Source organism: Phaseolus vulgaris, chromosome 5, assembly GCF_000499845.2.
Source record: "Phaseolus vulgaris cultivar G19833 chromosome 5, P. vulgaris v2.0, whole genome shotgun sequence".
Lineage (NCBI taxonomy): Eukaryota > Viridiplantae > Streptophyta > Magnoliopsida > Fabales > Fabaceae > Phaseolus > Phaseolus vulgaris.
The window spans coordinates 25395896-25412758 of record NC_023755.2 but is presented as its reverse complement, the minus strand read 5'-3'; the positions used below and the strand labels follow the sequence as shown (position 1 = coordinate 25412758).

At 34.4% G+C, this 16863-nt stretch overlaps 1 protein-coding gene across 1 annotated transcript; it reads right to left on the bottom strand.

Moving 5' to 3' along the window:
* Positions 1 to 4133: 4133 nt before the first annotated feature.
* On the bottom strand, positions 4134 to 11574 carry LOC137835325 (uncharacterized). Its single transcript, XM_068643791.1, has 3 exons — positions 11402 to 11574; positions 11176 to 11250; positions 4134 to 9786 (listed from the first exon to the last, which is right to left on the bottom strand). Exon 3 carries the CDS (start codon positions 9784 to 9786, stop codon positions 8593 to 8595), a length of 1194 nt encoding a protein of 397 aa, XP_068499892.1. The 5' UTR covers positions 11176 to 11250; positions 11402 to 11574; the 3' UTR covers positions 4134 to 8592.
* Positions 11575 to 16863: the final 5289 nt, after the last annotated feature.

The window sequence follows — 16863 nt, the reverse complement described above, 5'->3', positions numbered from 1 at the left end:
GGCTCTTGTCTACCGAGTCTACCGCCATAACCGATCGAGCGTACCTCCTTCTCTGTGACGCGGTGCATCCTCCACCAGAGAAGCCTCCCGCGATTGTTTGCACTTCCCCGTGCACAGGGATTTCGTGCTGCTGTTCTCCAGCCTGGGATCCCGACGCGCGATCACCCTGCGGCTCGCGCAGGTAATCTGCCAGGAATCCGGATTTCACCAACTCTGCCAGTTGGTGTCCCAACACCAAACATGAGTGGAGTGTGTGGCCAAAGCCCTGGTGAAACTCACACCACTCATTCTTCTTCCTTCCAAGTACCTTATCCGTCTTCTCCGGTACTCGTAGTCTCGCTGCTACAGCAGGAAGGGCGATGAGATCCGCCAATCCCACCATGAAATTGTATCTTGGGGGTGCATTGTTCTCCCTTGCACGCCCCCTGCCCTGGTCCTTGCCTGGTGCATAGGGACGAGGTTTTTCCCGCACCTTTTTCCCCTCCTTGGCCTCATGCACCCTTGCTTGCTGCTGCGGTTTCCCTTGCCCTCCACGCGGTCTTGGTGGTGCAGCACTTCCTCTTTTCTCAGAAACCTCTGTTTCTGCCACTATGTGCGCCACCGCGCGTCGTCGGATCTCTGCAAAGGTGCTGGGATGGCTCCTGATGAGGGACTCACTGAAGGGACCAGGCAGCACTCCCTTCTTAAACGCGTGCACCAGCATATCCTCATCCTTGCTGGGCAGTCTAACCACTTGTGCTCCAAAGCGGTTGAGGTAGTCCTTCAGCGACTCGCCTTGGTACTGTCGTACATCGAACAAATCGTATGACACCACTGTGGGTGCTTTGTTAACGATGTACTGCTCAGTGAAAAGCTTTGAAAACTGAGGGAAGGAAGTGATATGTCCTTCTAGTAGGCTCACGAACCATTCCATGGCGATTCCGCTTAGTGTGCTCATGAACATTTTGCAGTACACAGCGTCTGAGCCCCAGACAACATCATCTGGGTGTGGAACGCCGTCAGATGCGCCTCCGGATCTTCTACCCCTGTGAACGACGCCTTCACTCCCACCAGGTTTGGAGGTACCATGGTTCCCATGACTTCGGGGGAGAATGGCATGGGGAACGCTCTTGGAGGCGATGGTGGCCTCGACACCCTTTCTTCAACCGCGCGTTCCTTCTGTGCCTGCAACGTCCTCCTTAGCTCTTCATTGACGCGATTCAGCTCGTCGTTCCTACTCTGCGACGCAGCCAACTCCGTCTGCATCCTCTCTTGTTCAACTCTCGACGCTGCGGCGTTGTCCTGCAGCGTGCGCACCATCTCCAGGACCTGCGCCATTGTCACAGCTCCTTCGTCAGCAGATGGCGCAGGTGATGGTTGTCTGTTTCTTGGCATCTTTCCCTAGCAAAGAACTTGGCAAAACTTTGGTAAGCTTCAAAAACTGTGGTGTATATGGGACCACGATTCACTCGTGCCCCACGGTGGGCGCCAAATGATCCTGCCGACAACTCGAGCGTGGAGGAATCGCTTCGTAGCTCTCTTTCTCTGCTCCATCTACGCGACTGTGCTATCTGCAAAATCACCCTCAGAACCTTCTCTAGGATCTCCAAACGCGACCTGCAAAACACACAGACGGCGCCTCTAGCGGCCGTTTGCACTCCAACGATCAAGTTAGATCACAGAACCACCAATGAGAAAAACTAGTAGTGTGTGTAAACTCTTGCTCTCTTTTTTTTTTCTATCTCTCCTGATTCTCTTTTATGTCTCTCCCTGTATCGGGGCCTAACAGAATTCTGTTATGCTTTTCTGGCATGTGCCAGAACCCTGTTATGCTTTCCTGCGACAACGTACCTCCAGAATCAGTAGAGTGTGAGTGTCTGTGCGTGTCTGCGCTTGGCTGCGCTTGTCTGTACCCATAGCGGTATGGAGTGCACCTTTATCTGGACCGCGCCCTTCACAGATGATGACACGTGGAGGCATGCAACTCACATCTATCCATACACGTGTCACTACTTGAAGGGCTCTAGCGCTTCTCTTTGTGCGCCTAAGTTATTCCCTTGCGGAGTAACTTAGCATATTTCTTCCATCTGGGTAAATCGCATACTCTCAGGAGAACGCCAGGTGTGGCTGGTCTAGGCACACTCACCAAGCGTTGCTCTCTGCGTAAACGGCTTACCCTTCACGGTGTCACGCACGTAATGGGTTGAGGGAATCACCAATCACTGACCGGTTTACTAGCTCCCTCAGGCCACTCTTGTGCACGATTTCCCTGAGATGTGCTCATGCGAGGTCCATGCGTAACGCTCTTGCTGGGAACCTCAATCCTAGTTTAATTGCGTGTAACAAGAGACCCCGATGACCATGCACCCGATGACTGATCAGTGCTAGATTGCTTCTCGCGTTCTGCCCCCAGGCGTTCATCTGGGAACTGGTCTGCTGGTGGCCACTTGGTTACTGACCACCGATCACCGTTCTGGGCGATCTGTCCCCTGACTTCTCTGCCGCCTGATCTGTCAGTGGTCACTTGGTTACTGACAACTGATTACGTTCACCCTGATCTATCTGTCACTTGATCCACGTGTCACCCTGCGAGTGGTCCACGTGGTTATCTTCTGCTGACGTCATCGACTACCGATGACCGACCGGATCAGATGCTAAGGTGGCTGAGCTTGGGAAATGGATTAATGATTATTGGGAGTGGCAACTAACTTGGAGAAGGAGTCTATTTGAATGGGAAAAGCCTTTGGTGTGTATTTTTTTCCAGGGACTCCAAGGGTTGAGTTTTGACATGGTAGAGAAGAACAATTGAGTTTGGAAAGATGGGAAATTCCCTGTTTATATGGTGAATTATGCTTACAATTGTTTAAGGAGAGCACGCGAAGGGGAGAATGTCTTTGTGTACAAAAACTTTTGGAGGAGTAAAGTCGTGTCTTCTACACTTGTCTCTGCTTGGAGGGTGTTGGAAAATAAGATTGCAGTTATGACCAATTTAGAAAGGCGCGAGATTGCGGTTGAAAGCCTTTTGTGTAGTCTTTGTGGGGTAGAGGAAGAGACTTGTCTGTAAGAATTAATGGCCTTAATAAGAAGGGGGGGTGAATTGTTTAAGGGGCGTTTTTCACAAATATATGTTAAGAATGAAGATTATATTTATTTACAAATAAAACAAATCGGATTAGCCAAGAAAACAGAATTGTTAAACCAGTTATAAAAAAAACAACCGGTTGAAATTACGTTTTAACTGATTGTTTATGGCAGCAGTGTTAAAATCACAATTCAACCCTCAAACAAGTTGGGTGTAAAACAATCCACTAAATCGAGAAATCAACCGGTTGTTTTTCACTTGGCTTAGAAAAACGCTTTTCTTTTTCAAAACAGATTGATTCAGTTGTGCATTGGTTTAAGAATGAACTTTACAAATTCTAAACAACCTAAAACTAAACCCCAAACACAGCAGCACAGACATCAAGCTTTCTTCACATTGTCGTCATTTGTTTTTTTATTGTAGAATTACTTGGACTGTATGGATTCATTGCTTGGCTTGGCTTGGTGTAATGTCAGTGAGTCACAATGGTCCACTGTTAATTTTTTATCAGTTTAGGTTGTGTAATGCCTTTGATTTTGTTAATGATGTTTGGGGAGCAATTTGGATTGCAGTAGTTAGCGAGATTTGGAAGCACATGAATAATGTCATTTTCAAAGGGGGGTGGTTGATTGTTTAGAAATGTTTGCTATGATTCAATTACAAGTTTGGTCTTGGGTTACTTCTAAGTCACATTCTGGTTTTTTTTTCCTACTCTAACTAGTATCTTGATCCATTGGTTTGTATGAGGTTGGTTAAGTTATGTATTTTTGTCAGGTAATTCTAGGGTTGGTGTTGTGAGGGTTGTTAGGAACACATGTACATTTTGATTTTGCTAGATATATACATGTTAACTTCATCGATCAATAATTAAAATTTATTCTTTTATCATGTAAAATGAGTTGCTTGTAACACCCCATAATTTACATATAACTAGTACAATAAAAGTTCTACCAGTTTCTATACAAACTTAGAGTTTTTTAAACATTCCTAATACATGATTAGAATTTATAGAAATACAAATATTTACATATCCACAACTCAAAATAAAACTTTGTAACCTCTAAAGCTCTCCTGCACCTGTATGGTCATCTGCTCGTGTACATAGTACAGTCATCGCAATTCAAACACAACAAGAAAAGCAAGGGTAAGCTACTGAAAATAGAATTTTATAATATACACACTTAAATCCAAAGAGAAAACCAAATTACATGATCAATTTATCAAATTATTTAATTTTCTTCAAATCTCAACAATAAAACAATCACATAGATCTCACATGGATCTACACATCCAGAATATTCAACAAACAATGTCTTCCGGAAGACCTGTATTAAGTAAGTCCTACCAGAGACTAACACCTGATCCAAAGATTACCAGCGAATCCAACAGAAAGGATCAGGGTAAGTTCAATACAACCCAAGCCGTGCATCTCATATGTCACGGTGTGCATGAACTCCCCCATCAGCTTCTCACCACCTGATATCTTAGTCTATGTGACTTAGATCATCAATGAAGCTCGGAGATCTCTGTTACCACATAGGCATCAATACTTAATACACAGCAAACATTAGTCCATACATTATCCCAAATGTATGAATTCAATTCCATACCATTCTGTCATACAATATCATTCAAAAAGTGATCCACAATATTCAAAAGTCTATTTGACATAAAAAATAACACTTTAATACTAAATCATCAAAACCTAATATTTCCACAAATTTAAATAATATAAACAAACAACCCAATATATATATAACACACAACATCCCTACAAGAAAAATTGATTATTGGAACCACGTCCCTTCCGCATTCAGATCTTCTATCCTAAGGTGCTATTGAAAATTAAATTTAGCTTCCCTTACCTTAATTGCTTGCTTTCCAAGAAACTTCTAGAATTTTATTTCCCACATTCTGGATAAGCTTCAAGATTTACGGCCTAATGCAAGTTATCCAAAAACAGAACAAAAATTCAGTATATAATAGAATAAGTTGAGAGGATTAAACTTCTCAACTGACCCCACAAAGATTGATGACTAAATCCTAAGGAAAAACATAGAACAAAGGATATTTAGAGTAAAAATGAACTTACTCTGTTTGAAAATTTGATCGGGTAGAAATGTTCCTTAACTCCTCTGCTACAGCGTGGTATGATCTGATTCTAAAATAGATGAGGTATGGAGTGAGAAATTAAGCGAGAAGGGAGAGGAGAGAAGTTGGTAGAGAGAGAAAGTGATTTGGAAGAAAGAAGAATGTGGGGAATGTTGTTTCTGTTTTTTTAAGAAAGTGTCGTTACATTATCTCCAACTAAAAAAAATTTCGTCCTCGAAAATGAACTTACCAAGAAAGAGATTAGGGTATGATGTCCAGAGGTGAGATCCCACAATACTTCCACCATGGGAATACTTCTTCCACGAAGTTGTTTCACTTGTGAATCTAAAATTCTGATTGGCTTCACTTCAAACGACAAATTTTCTTTGACCTGGATGGAATCAGACTCTAGAATGTGGCTAGGATCAGGCACATACTTTCTTAGTTGGGATACATGGAAAATATTGTGAATGTTAGCTAAAGGAGGAGGAAAAGCAATTTCATAAGCCACGGGGCCTATTCTCCGGAGAATTTGATAAGGTCTTATGAACTTAGGAGTCAATTTCTTGGATTTCAGTGCTCTTCCTACACCAGTGAATGGTGTAACTCTCAAAAAGACATGCTCACCCGTAGAGAATTCCAAAGGTCTTCTTCTTTGATATGCATAAGATTTTTGCCTGCTGAGAGATGTTTTCAATCTTTCCTGAATCATTTTGACTTTCTCATTGGTTTGTTGTATTAATTCTGGTCCAATTAACACACTTTCACCATCCTGAAACCAGCACAAAGGTGTCCTGCACTTTCTTCCATACAATGCCTCGAAAGGAGCCATTCCTATGCTAGCTTGGTAACTGTTATTGTAAGTGAACTCTACCAAAGGTAGAATTTCATCCCAGCTGCCCAAATGATCTAACACACAAGTCCTAAGCAAATCCTTTAAGGACTGGATAGTTCTCTCTGATTGTCCATCAGTCCGAGGATGGTATGCTGAACTAAGTCTGAGTTTAGTCCCCAAAGCTTCTTGAAGTGTTTGCCAGAATCTGGAGGTGAATCTAGGATCTCTATCTGAAACTATGTTGGAGGGTACACCATGCAATCTGACTATTTCATCTATGTAAATCTGGGCCAACTTCCGCATAGAGATTCTCAGGTCTATAGGTAGGAAGTGTTCCGTCTTTGTCAGCCTGTCCACTATGACCCAAACAGAGTCATGCTTCCACAAAGTACGTGGTGAGTGGGTAACAAAATCCATTGAGATATTGTCCCACTTCCACACTGGAATGTCTAACTGAGTTAACATGCCTCCAGGCCGTCAATGTTCAATCTTTGATTTCTGACAAGTCAGGCAAGCAGCTACAAACTTAGCTACATCATTCTTCATGCCATGCCACCAATAAGACTTCTTGAGATCTTGATACATCTTGGTCATTCCTGGATGTAAACTGAGTTTTCTTTTATGACCTTCAGATAACACTGTTTGCTTTAGTTCATTATCTTCTGGTATACATATTCTATTTTTGAATCTCAAAATACCATCCACTCCTAAAGAGAAGTCTTTAGCTTTGTCAGTATTTAATAAGCCCATGAAGTTCTTCAATTTTGAATCTTCCAACTGCTTCTCCTTCACCTTCTCCAGAAATTCATTAGTTATAACAAGTGTATTACAACTAATGTAATTTGAAGACATGGAAACCTCCAAATTCATACTCCTGAAATCTTCAATCAATGTTAGCTCTCTAATCATAAGCGACGACATTTGTATCTTTTTACGACTCAACGCATCTGCAACAACATTTGCCTTCCCAGGATGATATATTAGCTGGAAATCATAGTCTTTTAAAAATTCAATCCATCTCCCCTGCCTCATATTTAACTCCTTCTGATCAAACAAATACTTCAAGCTTTTATGATCACTGAACACATTAAAACTAACTCTGTAAAGAAAATGTCTCCATATTTTTAAAGCAAAGACAACTGCTGCCAATTCTAGATCATGAGTTGGATAATTTCTTTCATGCACCTTTAACTGACGAGAAGCGTAGGCAACAACTTTCTTATTCTGCATCAGAACACAACCCAATCCCTGATAGGAAGCATCACAGAAAACTTCAAAAGACTGATTGGTATCAGGGATTGTCAATACAGGGGCATTAGTCAACCTTCTTTTCAACCCTTCAAAACTTCTCTCACATTGTTCAGTCCATGCAAAAGGATGATCCTTTCTAGTCAATTGGGTCAAAGGAGCCACTATTTTAGAAAAACCTTCTATAAATCTCCTGTAATATCCTGCTAACCCAACAAAGCTTCTAATTTCAGTAACTGTTTTAGGACGTTCCCACTGAAGTACAACCTCCACTTTAGAAGGATCTACTTATATTCCCTGTGCAGAGATGACATATCCTAAAAATTGTATTTCTGACATCCAGAAGTCACATTTTGAAAGTTTAGCAATATTACTGTTTTTCTCTCAAAATGTTCAAGACGGTTCTAAGATGTTCTGCATGTTCTTCCCTTGTACGAGAATAGATCAAGATGTCATCTATGAACACTACCACAAACTTATCAAGAAAAGGTCTGAATATCCGATTCATATAATCCATGAAAATAGCTGGAGCATTAGTCACCCCAAATGGCATAACCAGAAATTCATAGTGAACATACCTTGATCTAAAAGCAGTCTTCTGAACATCTTCCGCTTTCACTGAAATTTGGTGATAACCTGAGCGCAGATCTATCTTAGAAAAGACAATTGCCCCATGCAACTGATCAATCAAGTCATCAATTCTAGGAGGAGGATATTTTTTCTTTATTGTTAACTTGTTTAATTGTCTGTAATCTATGCATAGACGTGACAAACCATCTTTCTTCTTCACTAATAGCACTGGAGCTCCCCATGGAGAAACATTAGGTCGAATGAATTGTTTCTCTAATAAGTCTTCTAGTTGTTTCTTCAAATCAGCTAACTCTGCTGGTGCCATTCGGTATGGAGAAATTGACACGGGGCCTGCTCTGGGAATCAACTCTATTGCAAACTCTATCTCTCTTATAGGTGGAAGTCCAGGAATCTCATCAGGAAATACATCCATAAACTCCTGAACTACAAACATATTATTTTGTACTTTATCAGTAACTATAGAACAAGCCAAGAGCATAAAACATTTTGCACCTTCTCCTATCTCTCTCTCAAACTAATGAGCTGAGATAACCTGCATTCCTTCTAATTTAGGGAAAATTAACTTCTTCCGACCACAATCTATAAGGATATGATTAGCAGACAACCAATCCATTCCCAATATAACCTCCAAATCTTTTAAAGGTATACAAATCGTGTTGATCTTGTATCTATGTCCATCTATAATTACTGGACACTCAACACACATGGAAGAAGTTACTATAATACCTTCTGTTGGTGTAGATACCACCAACTCAAATTCTAATTCTCAGACTGGCAACTTAAGTTTCTTAGAACAATCAAAAGATATAAAAGAATGGGTTGCCCCAGAATCAAACAATACAGATAACTGTGTTCCAAGGATAGAACAAATACCTCTAACAAGGATATCAGACTGTGAAGCTTCAACTCCACTAATAGCAAAAACTCTGCCAGTAGCTTTGGGTTTTTTATTACTATTTTGTTGTACTTGCTGCACTCCGCCAGAATTTGGAGCTCCCGATTGGACACGACAGTCTTTTGTTGCATGACCATACCTGTGACATCTATCACATGCCACATTTGACACTGGATGAGGGCAAAATCTAACAACATGTGGCCCACCGCATCTAAAACATCTGAAACTAGATGGTGATTGAGAACTGGGTCTTCCACTGCTATAAGATTGAGGTTTGAAATAAGGTTTCTTTCTATCTTCATATTTAGGCATGCTTTTAGAAGGTCCTCCCACTTGAGGCTTAGCAAGTCTGCTACTATTTTTCAAACTCTCCACTACTTTTGCTTTCTCCACTAGAGCAGGGAAATCTCTAATAGACATAGGAATCACCACTTCTTTAAGTTCTTGCTTCAACCCAAACTCAAATTTTCTACATCTCCAAGCCTCAGTCATGGTCTGGGTGTAGAATCTAGCTAGGTGTTTGAACCTAGTAGCATACTCAGTGATTGAAAGATTTCCTTGTTCCAACTGCATGAATTCAATTTCTTTTGCATACCTGACATTATCAGGAAAATACTCCTCCAGGAATCTTACTTTGAAGTTCTCCCAAGTGGCATCTTCTCCTTTGTCTTCCATCATTTGCTTCATGCCTATCCACCAGAATTCAGCTTCTTCAGTTAGTACATAAATGACATAGGATAACTTTCTCTCTTCAGGGCATTGAGTAGCTTCAAAGATTCTTTCTATGTCTCTCACCCACTGGTCTGCTCCATCTGGATTTACCTTGCCATTAAATCTGGGTGGATTGTGTCTCAGAAAATCCTCCAGACTAAAAGTATGGGGTTGTTGATGAAGCTGAGATGCTTCTGCTGCTAATCTAGCTATTTCTAATTGATGAAGGGCGGCCTGATGCTGTTGTGCCATAATAGCACTTTGTTGTTGTAAAGTTGTTTCCATCATCTCTATTGCCCGAGCTAAGTTGGGCATATGTACTGGTGGAGGAGGAGTAGGTGGTCTACGTGCCATCTACTAAGCACATAAAGAATTGGATTAGAAATTACTAAAAATTTCCAGCTACATCTTTAAGACAAATTAACTTAAAATAAATAATCACACAAAATAGATACAAAACCAATCAAGACTTATCTCTAAAATGTATTCTAGCTACTTAGAATTAAGATAGAAAATAATCTTGATCTAGTCATGAGTGTGCACCCTCACTACTCTATCAAGATTTTTTCATTCTTAATACTTTCATCTTTATTCATAACAATTAACTTGACTCGAAAACAAACAAGATTTCAAGAAAAACAACTTTGTCAAACATCTTATTAGAAACTTTTAACTAAGTCTTGAGGCTAGACTTAAACAAAAATCTACACGCAGGAGAAACAAAATAAACCCAATACCCTCAGGTTATCATAAGGATGAATCGCTTTGATAACATTAAATGTAACACCCCATAATTTACATATAACTATTACAATAAAAGTTCTACCAGTTTCTATACAAACTTGGAGTTTTTCAAAACATTCATAATACATTATTAGAATTTATAGAAATACAAATATTTACATATCCACAGCTCAAAATAAAACTCGGTAACCTCTAAGGCTCTCCTGCACCTGTATGGTCATCTGCTTGTGTACATAGTACAGTCATCGCAATTCAAACACAGCAAGAAAAGCAAGGGTAAGCTACTGAAAATAGAATTTTATAATATACACACTTAAATCCAAAGAGAAAACCAAATTACATGATCAATTTATCAAATTATTTAATTTTCTTCAAATCTCAACAATAAAACAATCACATAGATCTCACATGGATCTACACATCCAGAATATTCAACAAACAACGTCTTCCGGAAGATCCGTATTAAGTAAGTCCTACCAGAGACTAACACCTGATCCAAAGATTGCCAGCGAATCCAACAGAAAGGATCAAGGTAAGTTCAATACAACCCAAGTCGTGCATCTCATATGTCACGGTGTGCATGAACTCCCCCATCAGCTTCTCACCACTTGATATCCTAGTCTATGTGACTTAGATCATCAATGAAGCTCGGAGATCTCTGTTACCACATAGGCATCAATACTTAATACACAACAAACATCAGTCCATACATTATCCCAAATGTATGAATTCAATTCCATACCATTATGTCATACAATATCATTCAAAAAGTGATCCACAATATTCAAAAGTCTATTTGACATAAAAAAAATAACACTTTAATACTAAATAATCAAAACCTAATATTTCCACAAATTTAAATAATATAAACAAACAACCCAATATATATATAACACACAACATCCCTACAAGAAAAATTGAATATTGGAACCACGTCCCTTCCGCATTCAGATCTTCTATCCTAGGGTGCTATTCAAAATTAAATTTAGCTTCCCTTACCTTAATTGCTTGTTTTCCAAGCAACTTCTAGAATTTTATTTCCCACATTCTGGATAAGCTTCAAGATTTACGGGCCTAATGCAAGTTATCCAAACAGAACAAAAATTCAGTATATAATAGAATAAGTTGAGAGGATTAAACTTCTCAACTGACCCCACAAATATTGATGACTAAATCCTAAGGAAAAACAGATAATAAAGGATATTTAGAGTAAAAATGAACTTACTCTGTTTGAAAATCTGATCGGGTAGAAATGTTCCTTAACTCCTCTGCTACAGCGTGGTATGATCAGGTTCTAAAATAGATGAAGTATGAAGTGAGAAATTAAGAGAGAAGGGAGAGGAGAGAAGTTGGTAGAGAGAGAAAGTAATTTGGAAGAAAGAAGAATGTGGGAACGCTCTTTCTGTGTTTTTTTTAAGTGCTGTTACATTGCTCATTTTAACATTTATTTAATTTGTGATTCTTACAATGAAAATTTCTAAATGGTTAAAAAAATGAGACGTGCTCACATTACCCCTTTTTAGTTTTTATATAAAGAGATCGAGGTATATACAATTTTCACACAATTTAATATGTTTTAATAAAAAAAGTATTCCAAAAATCTATTCATTCAATTTTTTATATTTATGATGATTAATCCTTATATGAATGCATGTTTGAGTCGACATATATCCATTCGTGTTGAAGATTATATATTTATAGATTTTATACGATTATGATATTATAGTAAAAAAAAGTAAATTTTAAATTTAATTTAATTTTATAAAAACGATTAATAAAATAAAATTAGTAATCATCTATATATAAACTATTTTTATTTTTAATTTATGCGAGATTTTTAATAAAAGTCACAAATTTCAGACACATTCAATTTGAGTTAGATTTTAGTGATAATCATTCTTATCCAAGTTGAGTTTAGATTTTAGTGATAATCATTCTTATCAAAAGGCAACATTGTTCACAACTTTAAGCATCATCATAATCATAATCTTTGCTTTTTTCTTTAGTAATAATCTGATTATGATACCACTAATTTCTTTGATACTGATGCCAAAAGAAAGATATGGTGATGCTAATCTCACCTTTTCAAAGTCCTTAGTCTATTTATTCTTAATGCATGCATCTGTGCCACTCCAAGCACGCGTTATAATTCATTTTCTTAATTCATTTCAAGACTCATGACGTAAAGTATTTTGTTAAACAGAGATAAATGTTCACTTTTTTCCTTCATTGTGTACACGGAAACAAATCACGATTTAATTTAAAAGAATAAAAAACACGTTAAAACGTATAAACAAAGCATAATGCTTTCAACATATGACATGTACATTCAAATTTGACTCATTCTTGCAAAAATCGAAGTTTCATCCCTAAATAAATGGACAATCATGCCAAAAATTTTAGATTTAATTTAGCTTCATAAGAATTATATTTTTGGATTAAATTTTTAATCATAATATTAATAATATGCAATATATAATTACATAAAAATATATATATCCACACAAAATAGCAAGTTAAATAATTTATTTTAATTTGATTTAATAAAAATTAAAAAGTAGTATGATCTATATTTATTAATCTTTAAACTTATTTATTAATTAAATATTCAATAATTTGAAGAAGTATCTAATTGAAGCGCAAATTTGAAAAGCTTCCAATGTTATCATCAGGGCTGTATTACTTGGATTCAAGTATTTGTTTAAAATGTAAAATCAAACAGATGATAAAATCTAATAAAAAATGTTTCGTAATCTTTAAGACATTTAAATTGAATTAATTTTATTTTAAATTATTTTACTTTTCAAATATCTTATTTAAATAATACAACTCAAATTTGTTGAATTTTAATTTTATTTGTTTGAATCGTATTTTAATTACCACTTAACTTAAATAACTTATTTAAATATTAAACAATTTTTAGTAATTCAAAAATATTAATATTGATTATTTTTAGTCGTTTGGTTGGTGTTATTATTTGCAAAATTCAGTTATGTTATTTTTTATGAGATTTTAAAATAAACTTTTGCAATTTAACGAAAATTAAACAAACTTTTATTATTTTTCTGAGATTTTAGAATAAATCTTTAAAATTTAACAAAAATTAAAAAAATATCCATGATCTAGCTGAGGTTTTAAAATAAACCTTTGAAATTTAACGATGGTTAAAAAAATCTTCATTATTTTGTTGAGGTTTTAGAATAATATTTAAAACTTAAAATTAAAAAAAAAACTTTCATTAATTAAATCAATTCTTATGTTATATTAACCTCGGTTAAATAACCTCCGTTAAAACATTTTTTTTTCTTGTAGTGTATTACAAACCAAAAATATAAGTCTTGCAATTATTAAGAATTTTAAATAGTTAAAAGAAATAAAAATTAGACATATAAAGGATAATTGAAATTAAAAAAAATATGAAATTGACAAAATTTTAAAAAAATGAAATGAGACATGGTAAATAATAATATTTTGGTATACCTACCTTGTTTGAATGTTAACTACATGAAAGATGAAGTCAACACATTCTTAATAAGACAAAAAAATAGAATTAAAAATATATAAACTTATATGTAAAACATATGTTTGAGCTAGGGATGACAATACGGGTCGACTCGCTCCGTATTGACCCATCTCACATTTGACCCACAAAATACGGGTTAGGTTGACCCGCTTTGCAAAAATGACACAAATTAAATTTGTTGACCCGTTCTATATAAGAATTTTATTTATTTCAGTTTTTTTTATTAAACAACTTAATATTTGTATTTATTTAGACTTTTGAATAATTGACCATTTTGGTTCCAATTTGTTTTTAGAAAAGTGCAATTTCGTCTTCAGCTTTTCAAAAAGTTCAGTATGATTTCATAGCTTTTTAAACATTTCAATGCAATTTCGCTTGTGTTAGAATGTCTTCATTATAATAGATTCACCCCAACCTTTGTTTTCACTGATCAAATTGAATATTTTAAAAAATCGAGAGATAAAATTTGATTTGTTTTTAAAAGTGAGAACAAAATTACATTTTAAAAAATATTTTAGGAACAACATAGTCCTTAAGCTTTATATTTATTTCATATTTTTATTAAAGAATGACATTAAATAATTTAGGTCAAGTATTTATTTAGAATTTTGAATAATTCAAGAATTTTCTTTATTTTAGATTTTTATTTAAGTAGGACATTAAATAATTTAGGATTTGTATTTATTAAAAAATTTATAAAATTTAAGAATTTTATTTATTTCATATTTTTATTTAAGTAGAACATTAAATAATTTATAATTTTTTATTTAAGATTTTGAATAATTTAGGATTTTTTATTTCATGTTTTATTTAAGTAAAACATAAAATATCTTAGGATTTGTATTTATACATGATTTTGAAAAATTTAGAAATGTTTAATATTTAATATTTTATTTAAGTAGGAAATAAAATAATTTAGGATTATACAAACTTAGAAATTTTATTTATTTTAGATTTTTATTTGAGTAGGACATAAAATAATTTAAGATTTGTGTTTATTTAAGATTTTAAATAATATAAAATTTTTATTTACTTCAGACTCTCATATAAAAAGGAAATTAAATAATTTAAATTTTTTATTTATTAAGATTTTGAATAATTTAAAAATTTATTTATTTTAAATTTTTATTTAAGTAGGACATTAAATAATTTAAGATTTGAATTTATTTAAGATTTTGAAAATTTTAAAAAATTTATTTATTTTAAATTTTATTTGAGTAAGACATTAAATAATTTAGGATTTGAGTTTATTTAAAATTTTAAATAATTTAATAATTTATTTATTTAAAAATTTTATTTATGTAGAATATAAAATAATTTAGAATTTGTGTGTTATTTAAGATTTTGAAAAACTTAGCAATTTTTTTTATTTAACATTTTTATGTAAGTAAGAAAAATTATTTAGGATTTTGAAAAATTTATAAATTTAATTTATTTTATATTTTTATTTAAGTGAGACATAAATTAATTTAGGATTTGTGTTTATTTAATATTTTGAATGATTTAGAAATTTATTTATTTCATATTTTTATTTAAATAGAACATTAAATAATTTAGTTTTGTATTTATTTAGAATTTTGAAAATTTTAGAAATTCTATTTATTTTATATTTTTATTTAAGTAGAAAATAAAATAATTTAGAATTTATATTTATTTAAGATTTTCAAAAACTTATAAATTTTATTTGTTAAAAATTTTAATTTGAGTAGGACAAAAAAAAAATAGGATTTGAAATAATTTAAATTTTTTATTTATTTCAAATTTTTATTTAATGTTGTGCATTGAGCGCGCAATAATAAATTCGGCGCAGCTGATATCAAGTGGTGGCATATGGAAAGCTAACAAAATGGGAAAGAACATATTTCATTTATTGAGAAACGAATGATTTGATTTGATTTTTCAGAATAAATAAATAAATATTTGGAAGAATAAATATCTTTCCATTAGCACATGCCGTAAGGTTATTTGTAAGAGATCCAACAATATTATTTTTATATATGTTTTTTTTTTATATATTTGTAAGGCACATGCCGTAAAAAAAAAATATGCATAAGCTTATTTTGTATGCGAGAATGAAAATTGTCTATGAATCAAAGCATCATCTTGATAAGATACATTGCACTATTCACTCAAATAATTTTTACTCATGCCATATATATAAATATTATTCTGTAATTTGATATTTTTATTTTTAAGTAATAAACTTGGAACCTTTCAGTAATCTATTGTTAAGTGTTTTAATTAAGAACAATTAAGGATTTAGAAAAGGTGGAAAACAACTATTTACCTTTTTTTTTTTTACTAAATGAATTTACTATTTCTTAAATTCAAATATTGAAAAATATCTCAATATTGAAAGCGAATGAGTAGATATTACACTTTTTTTTATATATAAAAACTCTCATGTTAGGTATTATTATGAAACTTGACATATAAGTTAGGCTGACACTTCAATTAACAACAATCATCTGTCACTAATAAAAAAAATGTTATTAAAAGAAAAAAAGGAAATATAAGAAAATATGGGGACTAGGCCAAAACCCATATATTAACAAAAACAGTACATAGGTAATTTATACCTATTAATAAAGAACTCTAAGAAAAGACTAGATGGAAGCCTATTATACCAATGAAAATACTCTCTATGAATAAAACCTAAGTTAGCAAGCTTACCAGCACATGCATTCCCTTCACGAAAAAATGTGAGAAACCCTAAACCTGATTTTCTCACAGTAGTTAAGACAAGTGTTCCACCTATTACAAAACATCCAAGGAACACCAATCATAGTAGTAAATGCAACACAAACCAAGGTAGAATCACATTCAAGCCATAAACTAGCAAGACCCATCTTTTGAGCTTGTTCAATAGCATGTATAACTCCATAAAATTCAGCAACCAAAGCAGTCTGAACATCAAGGAAAGTAGAGAAACCACCAACAAATTCCCCCATACTCCCGTGAAAAATATCACCACAAGTAACAAGACCAGGAGAACCCCTAGCAGCACCATTAATGTTTATTTTAACCCAACCTGGAGAAGGAAACTCTCATCGAACAGGAAGAGGAGAAAGAACTTTACCACTTCGAGTTTTAGTACCAAAAAACTTAAGCACATTGAAATCAAACATATCATTTCGCATAAAACTTTTAGACGAATTACCCAT

Bases quoted from the DNA above. Each gene is read 5' to 3' on its own strand.
- LOC137835325 (XM_068643791.1), bottom strand. From the start codon at position 9,786: ATGGCACGTAGACCACCTACTCCTCCTCCACCAGTACATATGCCCAAC.